The sequence below is a fragment of the Crotalus tigris genome, unplaced genomic scaffold (genome assembly GCF_016545835.1).
Source record: "Crotalus tigris isolate CLP2741 ecotype Arizona unplaced genomic scaffold, ASM1654583v1 scf7180000024439.5362192, whole genome shotgun sequence".
NCBI classification, from domain to species: domain Eukaryota; kingdom Metazoa; phylum Chordata; class Lepidosauria; order Squamata; family Viperidae; genus Crotalus; species Crotalus tigris.
The window spans coordinates 2,929,756-2,947,232 of NW_024100609.1; the positions used below are offsets into that span (position 1 = coordinate 2,929,756).

The window sequence follows — 17,477 nt, forward strand, 5'->3', positions numbered from 1 at the left end:
AATCCCAACAGGGAGATAAAAACAAAACCTGAAAATGATATTTATTGAAATGCTGAGAATCCTTAGTAGGCAACCCCTGCCTTAGTCTAAGAAGCCAAATAAATTTCAGCAGAGAATCTTTTTCAGAGGCAACAGAATAAGACATACTTTGGAAAGAAAACCTCACTTCTCTGCCTCTGAAAAAAATTCTATCAAAATGCATTAGACTTTTTAAAGTAGTATAAAGAAATTGTTTTATGACAAGGCTCAGGTTTTGCTTTTCTCTCTCACTTTCTTAAAAATCAATCCGCAGATGTCCTTCTCATTTGTACATTTGCTTCTTTCAAAATTTCACACAATCATAAACTTTACTATAACATGTAAGACTAATTATAAGAAGACAATAAAATCATAAAGGCCATGCATTAATATATCATTTATATATATTTATTAGTCACAAAGGGAAATGAAATAGTATTTTAGAATTTTAATACATTTAAGTTAAATAGGATATCAAATTAGCTCTGCATTTAAATTCCATGTTATTAAATTGTTATTTGCCTTCACCCACTCACTATTTAAACTGTAAGTATTGTATGTGTCAAAACTAGGGGATATTGATAAAAACATACTCTATTTTGTTAGTAAGGCTTTTTATTTCTAGGTCTGAAGTATTAAGAATTGCAGTGTTTAAGCAGAAACAATTATAAAATATGCTGTTCCATTTTTACTGGTAAATTCAACAAAGATAATAAAAGGGCCAACTGCAAATATATGAAACTATGACATAACTGAAAGGATTTATAAATAGGTAATAAAATTCAACATTATGCATAGAAAGAAAATTTTAAGAAAAGAACAAAATTTTATTTGGGGGTTAAGAAATCTATTTTGAACAGAAGCTATTTTATCAGAGAGATGATTCAAATTAATAATTGACCCCAGAGGATACTTCAGTTAATTTATGAGAAGTCAAGATTGTGAGCCTTAATTTATAAAACAGTATTCATGGCAACAAAAATGCAAGAAGGTAATTTAGGTAAACAAGCAAGGTTCATTTAGAAGATAAGTTTTATTAGCAAGCTATATAGAATGCATATTTTGTTAATGTTTGTTTTGATATGTTTAACAAAGCAAAGCAGTTCTGTAATTTCTCTACTGTAATTTCTGCTGACTTAACATCACCCTCCCCTCAGATTCTAAATATACATTCCACTTAAAGAAGTTTTGCCTCTATATATCCAATATATTTTCTTCAATTAAAATATTGGATCAGCAAACAACTACAAGTAATAATTATAGCAATATAGTAAGCTAATAGATGCCCATATACAGTATATAACACACATACAAGAAATAATTTTTCAGATTACAGTATTGAATCATTATGTTAATCCATTTGTTAGAAATTTTAAATTAGTTATAAAAATGTATCATTATATTTAGTATGCTGTATCATATCATACATTAAAAATATACCCGTCTGCTCTAAAAAGATATTTGCTTTAGGTGAGTAATCTCATAGAACAATAAAAGATTGTCTACATTGTTTTAATTTAAGAACAATAGTTCATAGAAAAACTCTACTTATTAAGCTCTACTTATTAAAGCTTACTTTTGTAACTCTAACTGGTCTTCCCATGAGAAACCCTAGAGCTGATATCCACGTATCTTTTCATTCACTGAATTTACATTCTGCTTCAGAAAAGAGAGCTCTAGATAGACTTTCCATCTTACCCTTTTAAAATATGGAAGTAGTTTACCTTCTGGTAGAATTAATATGTCCAATTTTCTCATTTTGGTTAGGATGCTGTAGGTTCCCAACCAAGAGATGGGTTTTTTTTAATGGTGGTCCTCATATTGTGAAATGAGCTCCCTCTGGGGGTAAGACTTGGATCATGAGTAAAAACTACAGATGGCACAAAACATGCAGTCATAATTCTGATTAGATACTCCTGACATGTGAGAATAACTCATATCTTTATAGTGCTGCATTGGCTACTAGATTTCCAGATCCAGTCAAAAGTGCTGGTTATTCAAGTCCTTTAAGTCAGGGCGTTGGGTTGTATTTACCAGACTGGCTGTCCAGTCTGGTTATTTACAGAGGGTCTATTGCAAATCCCCTCTGTGAGGCACATGAGATGCGGATTGAGCACAAACTTTCTGTAGCAGTTCCCGTTCTATGGAATACTCTTCTCCAAGAGAGACAGACGTTCCCAACACTACCAGCATTTCCCAAACAAGCCAAAAAAGCTTGTTCCAGCATCCATTTGGCTCGTCAGCTGATTTATTTATGGGCAACTGTGATCAAGTTTCTTTACTGTTTATTGATGCCATTATTTTAAGATTGTGCTGTGCGTTAAATTTTAATTTTGACTCTCTAGTACCCTACCCAGAGCCTGGAGGAAGGGGCCATTAAATATTGTAAAATAAATAAATAATATACATTTGCAGTTGGCTTGTTTTCATTTTTAATTGAACATAAGAGATCTACTCCCTTTTTCTTTTCTGTGTCAAGTACTGTTATCTTTTGATTACAAAAATGAAGGGTATACAGAGTATATTTGGCAACAGGATACAAGAAACCTGTTTTTAGTCCCTGCTGAACTCATCCATAAGGTCCTGGGCAAGTAGTTATTTCATTTTCTTTGTAAATAAGATGAATAATAGTGATGAACACAATAACGAACGTATCAAATATCTTATTTCTAATATGCCATTATTTCAACTAAGCATGTCAATATTCAGTAATAAACTATTTATTTGGAAGGGTTTTTTTTTGTCTAGTTTAATTTTGAAAGTAAATTCTTGACTATGCTAAGAACTAAAATATTGCCGAGTTCTAATTCAAGAACTTCCACTTAAGTTGTTGGCTCCTATCATAGTCTAAATAAATGAAGTAATAACATTATTCATAGTACGTAAAATCAATGTAATGCACTCTCCAAATATTTTGAAAATTCTCCTAATTCATTTTCCTAGTTTGGAATTATAGGGATTGTAAGTTCAATACAGCTGGAGGGCACCAAGTTGGGGAAAACTATTGTACTATGTGGTATCTGCATTACAGTATTTCTTCTTCTAGAAATTAATTAAGTGATGTGTTTACATCAGGTGCCTAAAATTTTGCATCTCACTGAAATCAGCAGTAATATGCTAACTAAGCCCCAGCTCGCTGGACTTTAACTCAAGCTTTTAATGACTGAATTAATTAAATAATGTTTTAATTAAACCATTTCAATGCTTGGTTGCCTCCTCAGAAAATGCCATTAGTTCAGTAAAATCTTCCAAGTGCAATAAAGATTGTTGTGCTTGGATTCGTTAAATACTGATGATTAAACTGCAAGGATTCAAGAGCCAAAAATATTTCTAAGAAGCCAGAAGCAAAAGGGATTTGTTCCATAGGAACACAGGAATATAAGAATAGCTGAAAGCTGTAAGAAGAAGAAACTTACGAAGATAGACAATAATTTCAGACAGTTGACACCACTTTGAGCACCAACAAATGATAGCTTGTAAAAAGGTATAATAGGAGTGAGATATTAAATAAATCACTTTAAAATGTTGGCTAGGTTCAGTTAACATGCAATTAGCAAATAGACAGTGTTATTTTAAACTTGTATCATGCACCTAACAAAAGGAAAAGGGGCATTTGTTAATTTTATGTTACAGAAATGAAATTCAAACAAAAAAAAAGGAAGCTTATTGGATTAGGCAGAACACCGTTTTTTCAACTAGAGCTTCACCTTTGCTGATCCCCATCGTGCAAGAAATTTAAACTTAATCTAAAAATTTCTCACTGTATTCTTTGTTTTTTAAACCAGTATGAGAATCCAGCAAAAAAAATACCCCACCCTACTTTAAACAAGCATTTCAGCAATACAAGGCAGAAGTGAAACATTTACTGTATATAACCATATAAAACTGCAAGTTGCAAAGAGAAAAGTGTGGAAAATCAAGAGCTGCACCATTCTAAGTGTTTCCCCAAAGCACATAATACGCTATAAAAGACAGCCAGGTTTCTCTTAATACCATATGGGGAATATGTGACATGTCAAGAGCACACGCGGTTTTGTTTAATGTCAGAAAGCTAATGCGGCATAAACAACAAAATATGTTAAGCAGATAAGCAGTACAATGGAAAAAAAAACTTACCTGTCCTGAGTAATTAAATCACATTTTGAAGTAGTGTTATTTATAGATCTTCACTGATAGATGCGCTTATTTATACATCAGAATTTTGTAGTAAGTCTTTATAGAGAGGAAGTAAACATCACCCATTTATCAATATTTGTTTATATTAGGAATAAAAAACAATTTTTATATTTGAAGTTGAACCTGGGAATGATGTTCTAACGTTCCTATGTTTTTTGGCTTCTGTGAGTTGAAACTGGTATTTGTCAATAAGTAAAACCAACATACCATCATCTCCATTTTTAATATAAGTAAGAAAGCAGCCAACCAATTTGTTTGATATTGGCTGTAGAAAAGATGAAAATAGAATCTTAATGCCATGAAAAGATAGTGAACAATCATATGTGGATACTCTGGTTCACAGTAGAGTATAGTGACACTTTGTGACTCAACATCCATGGAATGCATTAGTAACAGTTTGGAAAATTATTCTTGTTGTTTAAATCCTCTCTGTTGGGAAAGGTGCAAACTTTCCCAAGGAATGAAGGGAAGAGGGAAAGATATTTTTATTGCCCCAAATCAGGATCAACCAAATGAGGGAGGAATTGTAAGTCAAAAAAAGAAGCAATTAAAAATTGTTTTATCAGAAAAATTATTTGAATGTATAAAGAAAAATAGAACCCTATGAAATCAAAATGAAAATCCCATCTAAACTTTAACAAAACAACTTAAAATAACATGCAGAAAAATAGCATCCAAAACATTTTGGCTTTTATTATTTTATCAATTATTATTTTGCATCCATATCTTAAATTCTATCAGCCACTCTATTCCATAAGTGCTTATGAAATGGGTGGTTGTACCAGTTAATTAAAATAAAATAAAATATAAAATAGTGCTTCAGTTCTACAACTGTAGAATATTGCAATTCTATGCATCATTTATTTGGAATAAATGCACTGATCATTTAGTCAAGAGTTATTTAATTACAAGTAAATATGATTGCATTAGAACATGTAAACTGCAATTTTTTTGGGAAAAAATAAGTTTCCTTTATCATTCAAGTCAGGTACTGAAAGATTTGTGCACAGAGTAATCAGTTACACCCATTATGCTAAAATAAACTGTTATCTTCTTCAAAACACCAATTAATTTTGATTAATATTTCATTAAGTTTTTTTTAAAAAAATATTAGTAATTGTTAAAATAAAGCATTTTCTTAAAATAGCAGAGACTGGGTTGGATTTATCATTGTAAGGGCCTGCAACACAAGATATTTTTTTTAAATATAAAAAACTGTCGCACAGTAAACTTAATGCCTTGGACACAAGTCCCAGAATTATAGCTTTTAAGACATTACAAATAATATTTATTATATATCTACATGCATGAGATTCTTGCTTAAAATGAAATGCTGCTACCATACTTTCCGGCATATAAGATGACTTTCGCAAGCGTTAAAATCGGCGCCGAAGTCAGGGGTTGTCTTATACGTCGAGTTGTCTTATACGCCGGAAATAACGGTAGTTTCCGGCGTATAAGACGACTTTCTAGGCATGCGACTCGGCACCGAAGACGGGGGTCGTCTTATACACCGGGTCGCCTTATACGCCGGAATATACGGTATATGAAACTACTTTTAATTAATTGCTTTTTACTTGAGAACATACATTTTTGTTTAACGTAATAGATATTCAGCGTTATGATTAGCTATTTGTTCTATAAAATGATTGTATACTTCAGCTTAAAGCAATGAAGCAGATGTGCATCTAATGCCTGTAACCATTGCAAACCTTACAGTGTATGAGGAAATGTTTACCAACAATTGCAGAAGGTTTAGCAGTTTATAGTTCTGAAAATTAATACAACTGACATTTATATTTATCAGCGATTATTAAACCCGTGTTTGCACATCACTATAAAACAACTTCTCCTCATCCTTGACTAAAAAAATAATGGAACGGGAATCCCTTAATATTGCCTGATATTACTAACAAAAGTATGCAGCTAACAGAAACTAAATAAGCCAGACTAGCCTTCAGAAATGGCCCAAAGTGGCTAGAAAAGAACCTGAGAGAAGAAAGAAGAAGGGGGAAAGCTGGAAAGCATACAGGTGGATTTGAGAAGAAGTTGCTCAACACCATGAGAACCTAGAAGGGGGGGGGCAGAAAGAAGGTGATGAAAGGACTCTTGTTTTATTTTTATTTTTTTTAAAAAACTATATCTAAAGAAGTGGTTGTGCTCTCATCTTGTAAGGAAGCATCCAAGGCTAAATCCAGAATCTTCTCTTTCTGAGAGAAATCCCAATGGAAGGTCTCCATAAAAGCAAAGGAGACGTAGAGCAAAGACTTCAACTAAGAAAACCAAGTCAAATTTATAAATGCTAACTGGAGAGGAGAAAGTCAGAGGAGACAAGCTTTTGATTCAAATGCAGATAGTCCTTGATTTACAACTGTAATTGAGCCTAGAATTACAGAGTTTATAAACTGTGGTCAACTGAGTCATCATAAACTGTGATCAACTGAGTCATCATGAGACTGACTCAATTTTGACACATTTCTCTGTGGTGGTCATTAAGTGAATCACAATGGACATTCTGCAAATCCATATTTCTTAAATGAACCCACTGTCTGCAGTGGGCATTTTTTACTTCCAGAAACAGGAAGTAAACAGTAGTTTCCAGCAAGAAATGTCATAAATTGTGGTCACATGATCACGGGATGTTCTAAACAGCCTTAAATGCCGGTCAGTTCCCAAGTGCTCAAAATATGATCATATGACCACAGAGGGGTTCCTTCCTTCAGAATATTGAATCCAGGTTGCTAGTACCTTTTTGGAGGGTCCATCATAACTTCAAATGATGTTTCAGATGATGGGAACAATTCAAGATATTATTCCCCCCCTCCCTCTGGGAAGCTGAAAAAGACAGCCATCTGAGCCCAGAAAAAAAAAATCAAGATCTTTAAGAAGTTCCTGGCAGATAATGCATAAGCATCCATGTGCACTTCAAATCACATTTCTGCCTTTGAATCTGAAATGTTGCCCAGCCCTCTTAATTAATAATTAAATGAAGAACAAATAAATAAGACATCTATTGTTTATATTTTATATCAGAGAGTGATTTTTAAATTAAACTCTGTAATATCTTTCAGTTCTTGTTTTAAAATTTAGTTACAGTTCAATGAGATATCGAAGATGTCTTAGAAAGACTACCAGGAAACAAAAAGTCTACAAAATTAAGGCAATGCTTATTGTATGGAAATCAAATACCAGCAAACATTAGTGAAATAAAAAAAACTTGCATTGATTTTTACTGATAATTTTGATGGCAGTACGTGGGATGATATAAACACAAGTCCCAAGTTTTCTATAGCCCACAAGATCCAAAAGTAAGTATCTATGGAGAATATTGATCTTTAGATGCTTGATTATTGAAGAGAGAACTATGCCATTTATAAAAATTATCCAGATACAGTTTCAGAGTTATGCCTATGAAAAATGCAGAATGCAAAGTAGACTTCCCACGCAAACACAACAGCACCGTTGCAATAACAATAGATCTTACATTTGGGGAGGGGTCCGTTTGTTCATATTTTATTTCTTCTTTCCCATTTGCTTCCGACTGTGTCAGTTGATATGATCTGCCTTCAATAAATGTAATATAGTCTTTATAAGAGCATAATGGGCCTGCCAGGATACCCATGAAATTACAGTTGTAACTTAAATATTCCAGTAGACTTGGCATGTGTCTGTAATTCAAAGACAAGCAACTGGTGAGATTTTATGTCTATTTTAGTAACAAGAACACTACTACAAAATAATATTAATATTGTATAATGATTGGTTATAGATGAACTGTCTAGCTGACAGTAAACTTTGTAGATAAAAAAATTGGGATTCAAAACTAGTTGATTATTGTTTATTAAGGGTCCTGTAACACTCAAAAGATCAATCTTTATGTGGCTCTCATAAAGATCGCTGAATAAAACAATCTTAATCAGTTTTAGCCAATGGCAGTTATGGTTCACCAATTTGAAGTGACAGTTTTTCCTCCTTGGATATAATAGACACAGTATGGGACGTGATTCATTAGGCAATCTGATTTCTCGTTAATGGAGAAAATCCAGGAAGTCAGACTAATTCAGTAGCATGCCACCAGAAATTTACTTCAATAAAACAGGGACATGGAAGCCAGACTCCAACAACAAAATGCAAATTGATCTTTCTTCAGTGTTAATACAGGTAGTCCTTGACTTACAACCATTGATTTAGTGACCATTTGAAGTTACAATGGCACCAGAAAAGTGATTTACAACCGGTCCTTTCTCTTTTAACTGTCAAAGCATCCCCACACTCATATAATCAAAATGGCATGTATTTACGATGCTTGCAGTGCCCCAGGGTTATGTTATCGACATTTGCAACCTTCCCAGCCTGCTCACAACAAGCAGAGTCAAGGGAAATTAGATTTGCTTAACAACCATGTGATTCCCTTAAAAACAGCAGTGATCTGCTTAACAACTGCCTTGCTTAACAACAAAAATTCTGGTCTCAATTGATGACTAATTGTAGCACACTAATAATATATTTTAGTTTGCTTTTATGCTGCTTTGTTTAGTTTTGCCTAAAGCACTTACCGTAGCTTTCTTCGAATTATTGAAAAAAGATGAAAAGCACTCAAATGCACAGAATCTAATGCCTCTAACTCCTGCAAAGCTGCTGAAAGGCTGACTGACAGATGGAATCTGAGGCAGCCGTTGACACTAAAATAGAGAAGTACTTACCTCACGGCTAAGCATTGCTGTGAGGGCGACAGTTCTTCCTCTTTTCGGAACATTCCTGTGCATGAGCAAGAAAGAAAAAGGTAACCCATTGGGTTGCTGCAAGAACCACAGTCACATTTGAGTTAGGATAGTTCTCTCTCTCTCTCTCTCTCTCTCTCTCTCTCTCTCTCTCTCTCTCTCTCTCTCTCTCTCTCTCTCTCTCTCTCTCTCTCCCTCCCTCCCTCCCTCCCTCCCTCCCTCCCTCTTTCTTTCTTTCTTTCTTTCTTTTTTTTGCAGGGCAGTCATGAAGAGAAGTAATTGCAATCTGAGGCCAAACAATAGAGCAACCGATGCTAGCAGAGATTTGAGAGGACACTTTGCTAGCATTCTAATCCCCTTTGTGCTTAAGCTAGGATGGGCATAGATTGGAACAGAGTTATGAGTCTAGATTTTCTAATCAGATTATTACATCCAGATGATTTTGAGGGTTCAGAATTTTGATTCACTATAGAGGAAAAAAGCCATTCTGTCCGTGTGCAGAAGCCACTGAATCATCAGGCTATTTTCTTCAAGGTCTAAATACTATTTAAAAGATTGCCATTATTCCTTGCTTTCATGTTCAATTCAAGCAAGCTAATCAGAACATGCCACTGCTACAGATCATAGCCAAGACTCAGTCTGAACCATGATTGCTTCCATAATCTGTTTTAAAATGACAAGCTAGGCTAAGTCAAAATATCATGCAAAAGTGCCATTTCTTGTACTTTTGGATCAGAAAGACTATGATAAATAATTAACTGAAACAAAGCAATCTCAAACTCCTAGTTTACGTTGCTGTCTCACCTCAACTAATCATATGTAATTTTAAACATGTTATAACATAAAGCATGACAGCCAGTTTGGTGTAGTGGTTAAGGCATCAAGCTAAAAACAGGAGGCTAAGTTCTACTGTCACCGTAAGCAAAGCCAGCTGGGTGATCTTGGGCCAGTCACTTTCTCTCAGCCCTAAGAAGGAGTCAATGGAAAATCATTTTGAAAAAACTTGTGAAAAAAACTGCAGGACCTGTCCAGGCAGTTTCCAAGAATCAGGCACAGTTGAACAGAAGGTGAAACAACTGCATACAATTGAAAAAGTAAACTGAGATTGATCTAAAAAAGTGAGTAGAGCCAACATATATGGCTCTGTATAATCAGATGACTGGAGCGCAATGGTTCCTATGATTAGGACGCTTGTTTGACAATTTGTAAGCCAACGTTCAAAGTCAGAGTGAGCTCCTGTCATTCACTCCAGCTGCTGCTCACCTAGCAGTTTGAAAGCATGCAAACACAAGTAGATAAATAGGTACCACTTCAGTGGGCTCATTAATGGGGACATGAAAGGAGCCTCCCGTTGGGCGAACCCCAGGCAATGGTTATCTCATTGGTTAATCCTTTCACTGCAGAAAAGCTTTGGTGCTTCCGACATGAGAGTATAGTATTAGATGACTACTAACTGCTACTATCTAATGATTGTCCAGATTTTTGCAGTAATTAATAGCTTTAAATGGCAAGAGATTACACTATTATACAGCTGTGGAAATCCGAAAAACTATTTGGATGAAATGATTCAGATTTCATGAGAGCACAGGAACTTCCTGTTAAAGATCCCCAAATTCTTAAGGTTTCTGCATAAGCTTTAAGAAATCTACTATAAGAAATCCACTTATTTAATGTTAATTGCAACTTGGAAGACTGACATTGCTGCCTCTAATATTTCAGGGAGGGAGGGAGGGAGGGAGGGAGGGAGGATGCAATCATGAGGCCTACAATGGCCTGCCAACATAATGTGAACCATGATTAATGTTATATTCTAATGCAGCCATTATCTCTGATTATTTACAAATAAAGCCAAGTAACTTTCCTGGTCTAAAAGCAATATCTTTTTAGATCTTCAGTTCTCAAAACTAAATAGCTAAGTATAGTTATTTATTTGGACTCATAGTATGTTCATAACTCTACACAATTTTTACTACCGTATATGCCGGCGTATTAGGCAACCCGGCGTATAAGACGACCCCCGTCTTTATAGTTGGGCCGCATTCCTAGAACGTCGTCTTATACGCCGGAAACTACCAGTATTTCTGGCGTATAAGACGACTCGGCGTATAAGACGACCCCCGTCTTTGGCGCCGATTTCAGTGCTCGCGGAAGTCGTCTTATACGCCGGCATTTACGGTACTTATTTTTTCCAACTTGTGGCTTACTTTTATTTTCATCTACAATGCTTTTAAATTCTATAGACATTTGAGATGTAAATTTCCCTTGAATGTTAAATCGAAAAAAAGTCGGCATTATTGATTTAATAAATTAATACAGCAATACAATTTGCCCATTTTGAAAATTAATAATTATACAGGAAAGCAAAAAACTAAATGGAAATATTTGTTTAATGAAATCATTATAAATATCAGTTTTGTTAATAAAATTCCACTGGCTTTGTAAGAAAAAATATACCATCTCTTCAACTGATTGAATATCTGGTATATGGATAGAAAATAAGGGATTTTTCAACATTGCAAGGTTAAAAGGAAAACTGGCCAGAATGCATTGTTCTACCTGCAAATTTAAAAAAAAAAAATTCTCCTCCCCAATTTGTGTTAAAAATTTAAAGAAGGAAGTCTTTTCTCACCCCCAAATCTTACCATCATGAATTTCGTACGCCAAACTTGTAATTTTCTGTGTAATTATCATCATTGGGCTGTAACAAAGATGGAGAGAGGAGAGGAAATTTAGATTTCGAATAGTTATGAGTCATTTACACTGACGGAAAATGATATATTTTCAAAAAGGTTTATAGCTGATTTGCTTGAGAAGTCACCGAGCCTGTTCAGAAAATGAACACATTTCAGCTCAATTATTCCTCCCTCCATAAAGGAAGAAGCTTCCATCCTTCCTTTGTCACAAAGCATTATTTTATTGTCAACCAAATGTCAAATGACGTTTCAAAATGGGGATATCCTGATTTGAGGACAAAATGCATCACAAATTAAAAACAGGACATTTTAAGCCCTTTCCTTCAGGCACAAAAAGGAGAGGAGAAAGAGAAGCTTGACTTTCAGACATGCTTGTTCTCATTATGTAAGCATTCAGCTACATGCATATGCACCATTCCCCACCATGTGACATGTCCCTTTGACACATGTTTTAGATTTAAAATCTAAAGATTTTGCCAAATTTTCTAATCGTATTTTTTTTTTTTCAAAAAAGCATTCCCAAAATAATAAAATGTCAAACAGGAATAATACAGTACATTAAGCAGACAGAGAGATAACAGAAAAAAATAGCACTGTCCCCTGTAAATAATGGGCCAGTAAAATTGAGCTTGATTTCAATTACACATACGTTTGCTCCATAAATATTAGAACATAAATAACCTTGAAAAATTGAAACATCAGTCCGCAGGGAGTACTTTGCCATTTCTGCATCACACAGAAGATTTTCTTTTAGACACATACATAATGGCAATACCAGAGAAAGCAATGTGATAGAAATTCAGTAGTACCTTAGAGCAGTGTTTCCCAAACTTGACAATTTTAAGGCATGTGGACTTCAACTCCCAGAATTCCACAGCCAGCGTTGCTGGCTGTGGAATTCTGGGAGTTGAAGTCCTCATGCCTTAAAATTGTCAAGTTTGGGAAACACTGCCTTAGAGAATGCTGATTCCCAATTACATAACTCAACACACATGTTTCCAATATAAACAATTTCTTCTAAAAGTAACTTTGGTGTCTTGTTCCAAGAGAATTGTAGGAAAACAGGCAAGATTTATTAGCTTTCATACACTTCCCCAGTACAAAAAAGATTAATTTGTGAACTCAAATACAAAACCAAGTTTTTAAAAGAAGGGAAGGAAGGAAAAATGAACTGCAGAAAGGAAGTCTCTCAATATTCACGATTGCACTGGATGTTTCCAGAAGCATATAAAGGTTTTTAAAGTCTCTGTTTTGCCAGATGCAATAAGGTACAGGTAGTCCTGGACTTATGATCGATCGCTTAACAAATATTTGAAGTTATGACTGACTTGAAAAAAAGTTACTTAAACTCATCCTCAGGGTTATGACTGCTACACTATCCCCCCAGTTACATCATTGCATTTTGGGTGCTTGGCAAGCAGCTCACATTTATGACCAGTTGCAGCATTCTGCACTCATGTGAGATAGTGTTTTGTGAATGTTTTGCCATTTTCTAGCAAAAATGGCAAAAAACCCACCCACTGGATCAGCTGGATTCAGACTTACAATGCAATTCATTTAATGATTACGATGACATGCTTAATGACCATCATAAAAACAGTTGTAAAATTGAGTTTGGTCATATGGTGATTCAATTTAAGACCACAAAGACTTACGACCAAAATTCTATTTTAAACTGTGGTCATAAGTCAAGAACTGCCTGTACATTTTAATCAGGACATGACACATGTGGTTTGATCAGAATTCCTCCTGTCCATCCAGCATCAGTTATCAGCTGGATCCCCTGGATGGACTTTTAGCCCATAGAGAAATTATTTTCACAAACATCCTATATCAGATATAGTTCTATTCTGAGCTATATAGTTATGAAGGAGCTAGATAGAAAATTGTGATAGGGCAGCCTTCATCATATGTGTGTGTGTGTGTGTGTGTATATACACACACACACATTTTCCCATATTCACATCCTTGAGTTATATTACCTCATAATCTTCTGTTGCAATAAGTAAACAGGTAAAGAGCTGTAAATGAACACATGCTGATTTTTAAAAATTCTGAAATTTTCAGACATCTATGAAATCTTAAGTAAATTATACTTAATTCAGACTTAACTACATCTAGCTACAGAAATAATTGCGATTACTGAAAATAGTTATTCTTACCCCGAAAAATCAGCAGAATATTGTCCATAGTCAAATATATAAACTCTAGAAATTTGGCACACAGTGAGGTATCCCAAAGCAAAAACAAAACAATATCTGGAAAAGAAAAAAAAAGTCATTGAGTTATCTCTCACACAGCCTATAGGCATTAACATAAATTTAATTTATTTTTAGGGTAAGTGTTTGAAAGAATAATATAATCTGAGACCTTGTGTCATAAGCACAGTATTTTCCCAAATGTGCTCATACTGTCAATTGGTTCACATTTCTATTCCTTTTATTTACACACACACACACACACACACACACACACACACACACACACACACACACATTAAAAATAAAAGTAAAAATATGACTCTTGGGAATATCCATACTATTAAAACAGTGATCACCAAGAGAATGATTTAAGAGAATAAAATTTAATTAATCAACCAAGCTTTCGTCAAAATACATTTGACATCGTCAGAGTTAAAAAGCAAGTATAGGGAGTAGACTTATATACCGTTATCAAGCGTCCCATTATCAAGTATTTGCTTCCCGCTCTTAGAGCGGCTCTTAGAGCGCGTCATAGGCGCGTGTCATAGGAGTTGGAGGAAGGTGATGAAGATGAGCTACCCCCTCCCCCCAATGGGATTGTTAGGCATGCAATGGTGACTCGGTCATGGCTAAATGAAAGAAGACACCCCCCTGCAGTGCATTTGACACGAGGTCTGGTAACTAAACAACAGCTACGATCAAGGCAGAAGAACCCTGAGAAAGGTGACGATCAGGAGTTGGGGGTGAAGGAAGGTGACACCCACCAACAACGGACTGAACAATGGAGCGCTCCCAATGAGATGACAGCAAAGAATGCTTTGAGCATGTGCGGGAGGAGGGTGGTTGGAACAGACAGCAGACCCCTCAGTATGGTGCATGGGAAGGAAGACAGAAAGGAGAATAATATGGGGGGGGGAGAAGAATCTGTAATGCATCCCCAAGGGATGAATGGGCAGGACCAAGGTGAATTTGTGACTCAGGGGGATACTGGAGTAAATCCAACCCCCCCCACCCTCACCCCTTAGATGCGATCGTATGCAGGGTGATAGAGGAGCTGCACATGGGGGAGGGGGGAAGACCTTAGTCCTGAATCCACTTAATCCCAAAGCTACCGATCGAGTGGTGTGTGAGGGAATGCGAGCTAGGAACAAAAGAATGTGTATTAAAGGAGACATGCTTGGGTTACATTCTAAACAGCTGGGGCCTATGACGCGCTCTAAGAGCCGGAAGCAGATACTTGATAACGGGACACTTGATAACGGTATATAAGTCTACTCCCTATACTTGCTTTTTAACCCTGACAATGTCAAATGTATTTTGACGAAAGCTTGGTTGATTAATTAAATTTTATTCTCTTAAAGCATTCTCTTGGTGATCACTGTTTTAATAGTACATATACATATACATATATATATATATTAAAATCAATAAATAGTTGATCACCAAGAGAATAAAAATATAAAAGATTTTATTTACTGAACCTAGCTTTCGTCAAGAGCTCTTGACATCATCAGGGTGTAAACGGTAGTCGTTTTCACCCTGATGATGTCAAGAGCTCTTGACGAAAGCTAGGTTCAGTAAATAAAATCTTTTATATTTTTATATTTTTATTCTCTTGGTGATCGACTATTTATTGATTTTAACATGAACATACCCAGGAGTCATATTTTTACTTGTATAGCTGATACACACACACACACACACACACACACACACACACACCCCAAAAAAAAGAATTTTGGGCTCAATTGTGGTTGTAAAGTTGAGAACTAGCTATACAAGTTAGGACTCTCTGAATCACCTCTCAATAAGACTTATGCCTTTTATGTTATTTTGTTACCATGACCAAATGACAATGACTGAATAACCACCCATTTAAGTTGTTTTAACTGTACAGAAATCAACTGACATTTCCCCTACATTTGTACATTCAGTCCATATACATCTTATTCCTCAGCATTTAGTTCTGCTGTACTTCCCCAGGGGTATTGTCAGAAATGGGAAACAGAAGCACAAATCATTTAATTAAAATGGAGGGAGCAAAAGCATCCATTTTCCTCATCTCAGTAACTAAAAGATTTCTGTTGTAACTGAGCAGGCTCCAAATTCTGATCTTCACAGCGACAAGCATCATGCCAGACAGTCAATCCATCTCCATAAGTGAGACTAATGTACAGAACTAGAGGACAAGCCTGGAGCAAGCCTGGTCAGGAATGGAGGCTGACCATCTGTTCAGCAGCCTCTGAATGAAGTGGAGTCTCCCTAAACTACTAGCGAAAATTTAAGTAAATTACGCAAAAGAACCATTGTTTGGAAAAAGCGGTTGTTTTCTGAAGAGATATACAGGTAGTCCTTGACTTACAGCAGTTCATTTAGTGACTGTTCAAAGTTACAACAGCACTGAAAAAAGTAACTTATGACCGTTTTTCACAGTTACAACCCTTTCAGCATCCCCAGGGTCATGTGATCAAAATTCAGATGCTTTATAACTGGTTCATATTTATGACCATTGTTGTGTCCCAAGATCATGTGATCATATTTTGCAACCTTCTGACAAGCAAAGTCAATAGGGTAGCCCACAGGAAGTCACAAGTCACATGACGTGACACTTAATCACTCAGAGTGATTTGCTTAACAACTAAAACCGCTGGAACTGACAAAGTGATATCAAGTTGGGCACAGTCACATGATTTTCACTTTATGGCCATGTTGATCAGTGACATAGTGGCAGTCAATAAATGAGGACTATCTATAGCTGTACAAATCTCTTGTAATTTAAATCCCATTCCCATCTCTTTAAAACCAATTTCTTTTGACCTAGAGCAGCAGGCACCATCTTGTGATCTTTGTCTTACATTTTCTGATAGGTTTTCTGATGGCTGATCCTGATCAAGGCAACACCATTTCATCTTGTTTAGATATTTTTTTATTCTCCTTTTTCCCATGCTAAATATATGCATTCATGACTTGTATTTTTTCTCTTCTTTTCTTGCAGTAAATTGGATTTTATTTCTCTCTTATGAGATTGCTGTGTATCTAAGAAAAAGGCTGGAATCCTCTAGCCACATAGCTTAAGCTACATGGCTAAGAGAATGCATTTTTTATTTGTTTCATTTTGTGAGATCTTTGTTGTAGGCCAGACAATGAAATTGACTCCAGAGGTTTGACTGGAAGTATACTTTATTGTTATAGGCTGTAGTAATAGTAACTTGAAAGATTGTTTTTTTCCTTCCCTCCCTCTTACATCCAAGGAGGTGATTTTCTCCCTAATATTTTCTTTATTTTATAGGCTTAAAGCATGTTTGTACAGATGTTGCTGAAATCATCTCTGCATAGTTTCTCCAAGATCATCCCTAGGACTCCATACATATTTTACCTTTTAATCACCAGAAAAATAATTAAGAGATGGGTGTAATTGTCCTATCTCTCACTCCATAAAACAAGGATCTTGACAGAGATAGAAAACATCCATCAGCAAAGCAAGAAGGGAAAAAGTATCTTAAATTCACAATAAGCAGAAGAGTTCCAGACAGGCACTCCTTAATTCACATAAGAAAGGAAGCAAGTATAACACAATCAGCCTTACAAGACTCTGTTATTTGAGCCAATTTCAATAAAAATAGTTTTAGCCTTCCTATGGTCTACTTCAGTGGTTCTCAACGTTTGTG

The 17,477-nt window shown here is 35.5% G+C and overlaps 1 protein-coding gene across 3 annotated transcripts in view; it reads right to left on the minus strand.

Moving 5' to 3' along the window:
* Positions 1-17,477, minus strand: part of MBOAT2 (membrane bound O-acyltransferase domain containing 2) — a 90,120-nt gene that overhangs the window by 10,554 nt on the left and 62,089 nt on the right. For all 3 annotated transcript variants that reach the window (XM_039331863.1, XM_039331864.1, XM_039331865.1), the window contains exons 4-7: positions 13,771-13,866; positions 11,558-11,613; positions 8,898-8,952; positions 7,679-7,862 (exon numbers count right to left, since the gene is read on the minus strand). In XM_039331863.1, coding sequence (XP_039187797.1) covers positions 7,679-7,862; positions 8,898-8,952; positions 11,558-11,613; positions 13,771-13,866 — 391 coding nt within the window. The remainder of the gene's footprint in view (positions 1-7,678; positions 7,863-8,897; positions 8,953-11,557; positions 11,614-13,770; positions 13,867-17,477) is intronic.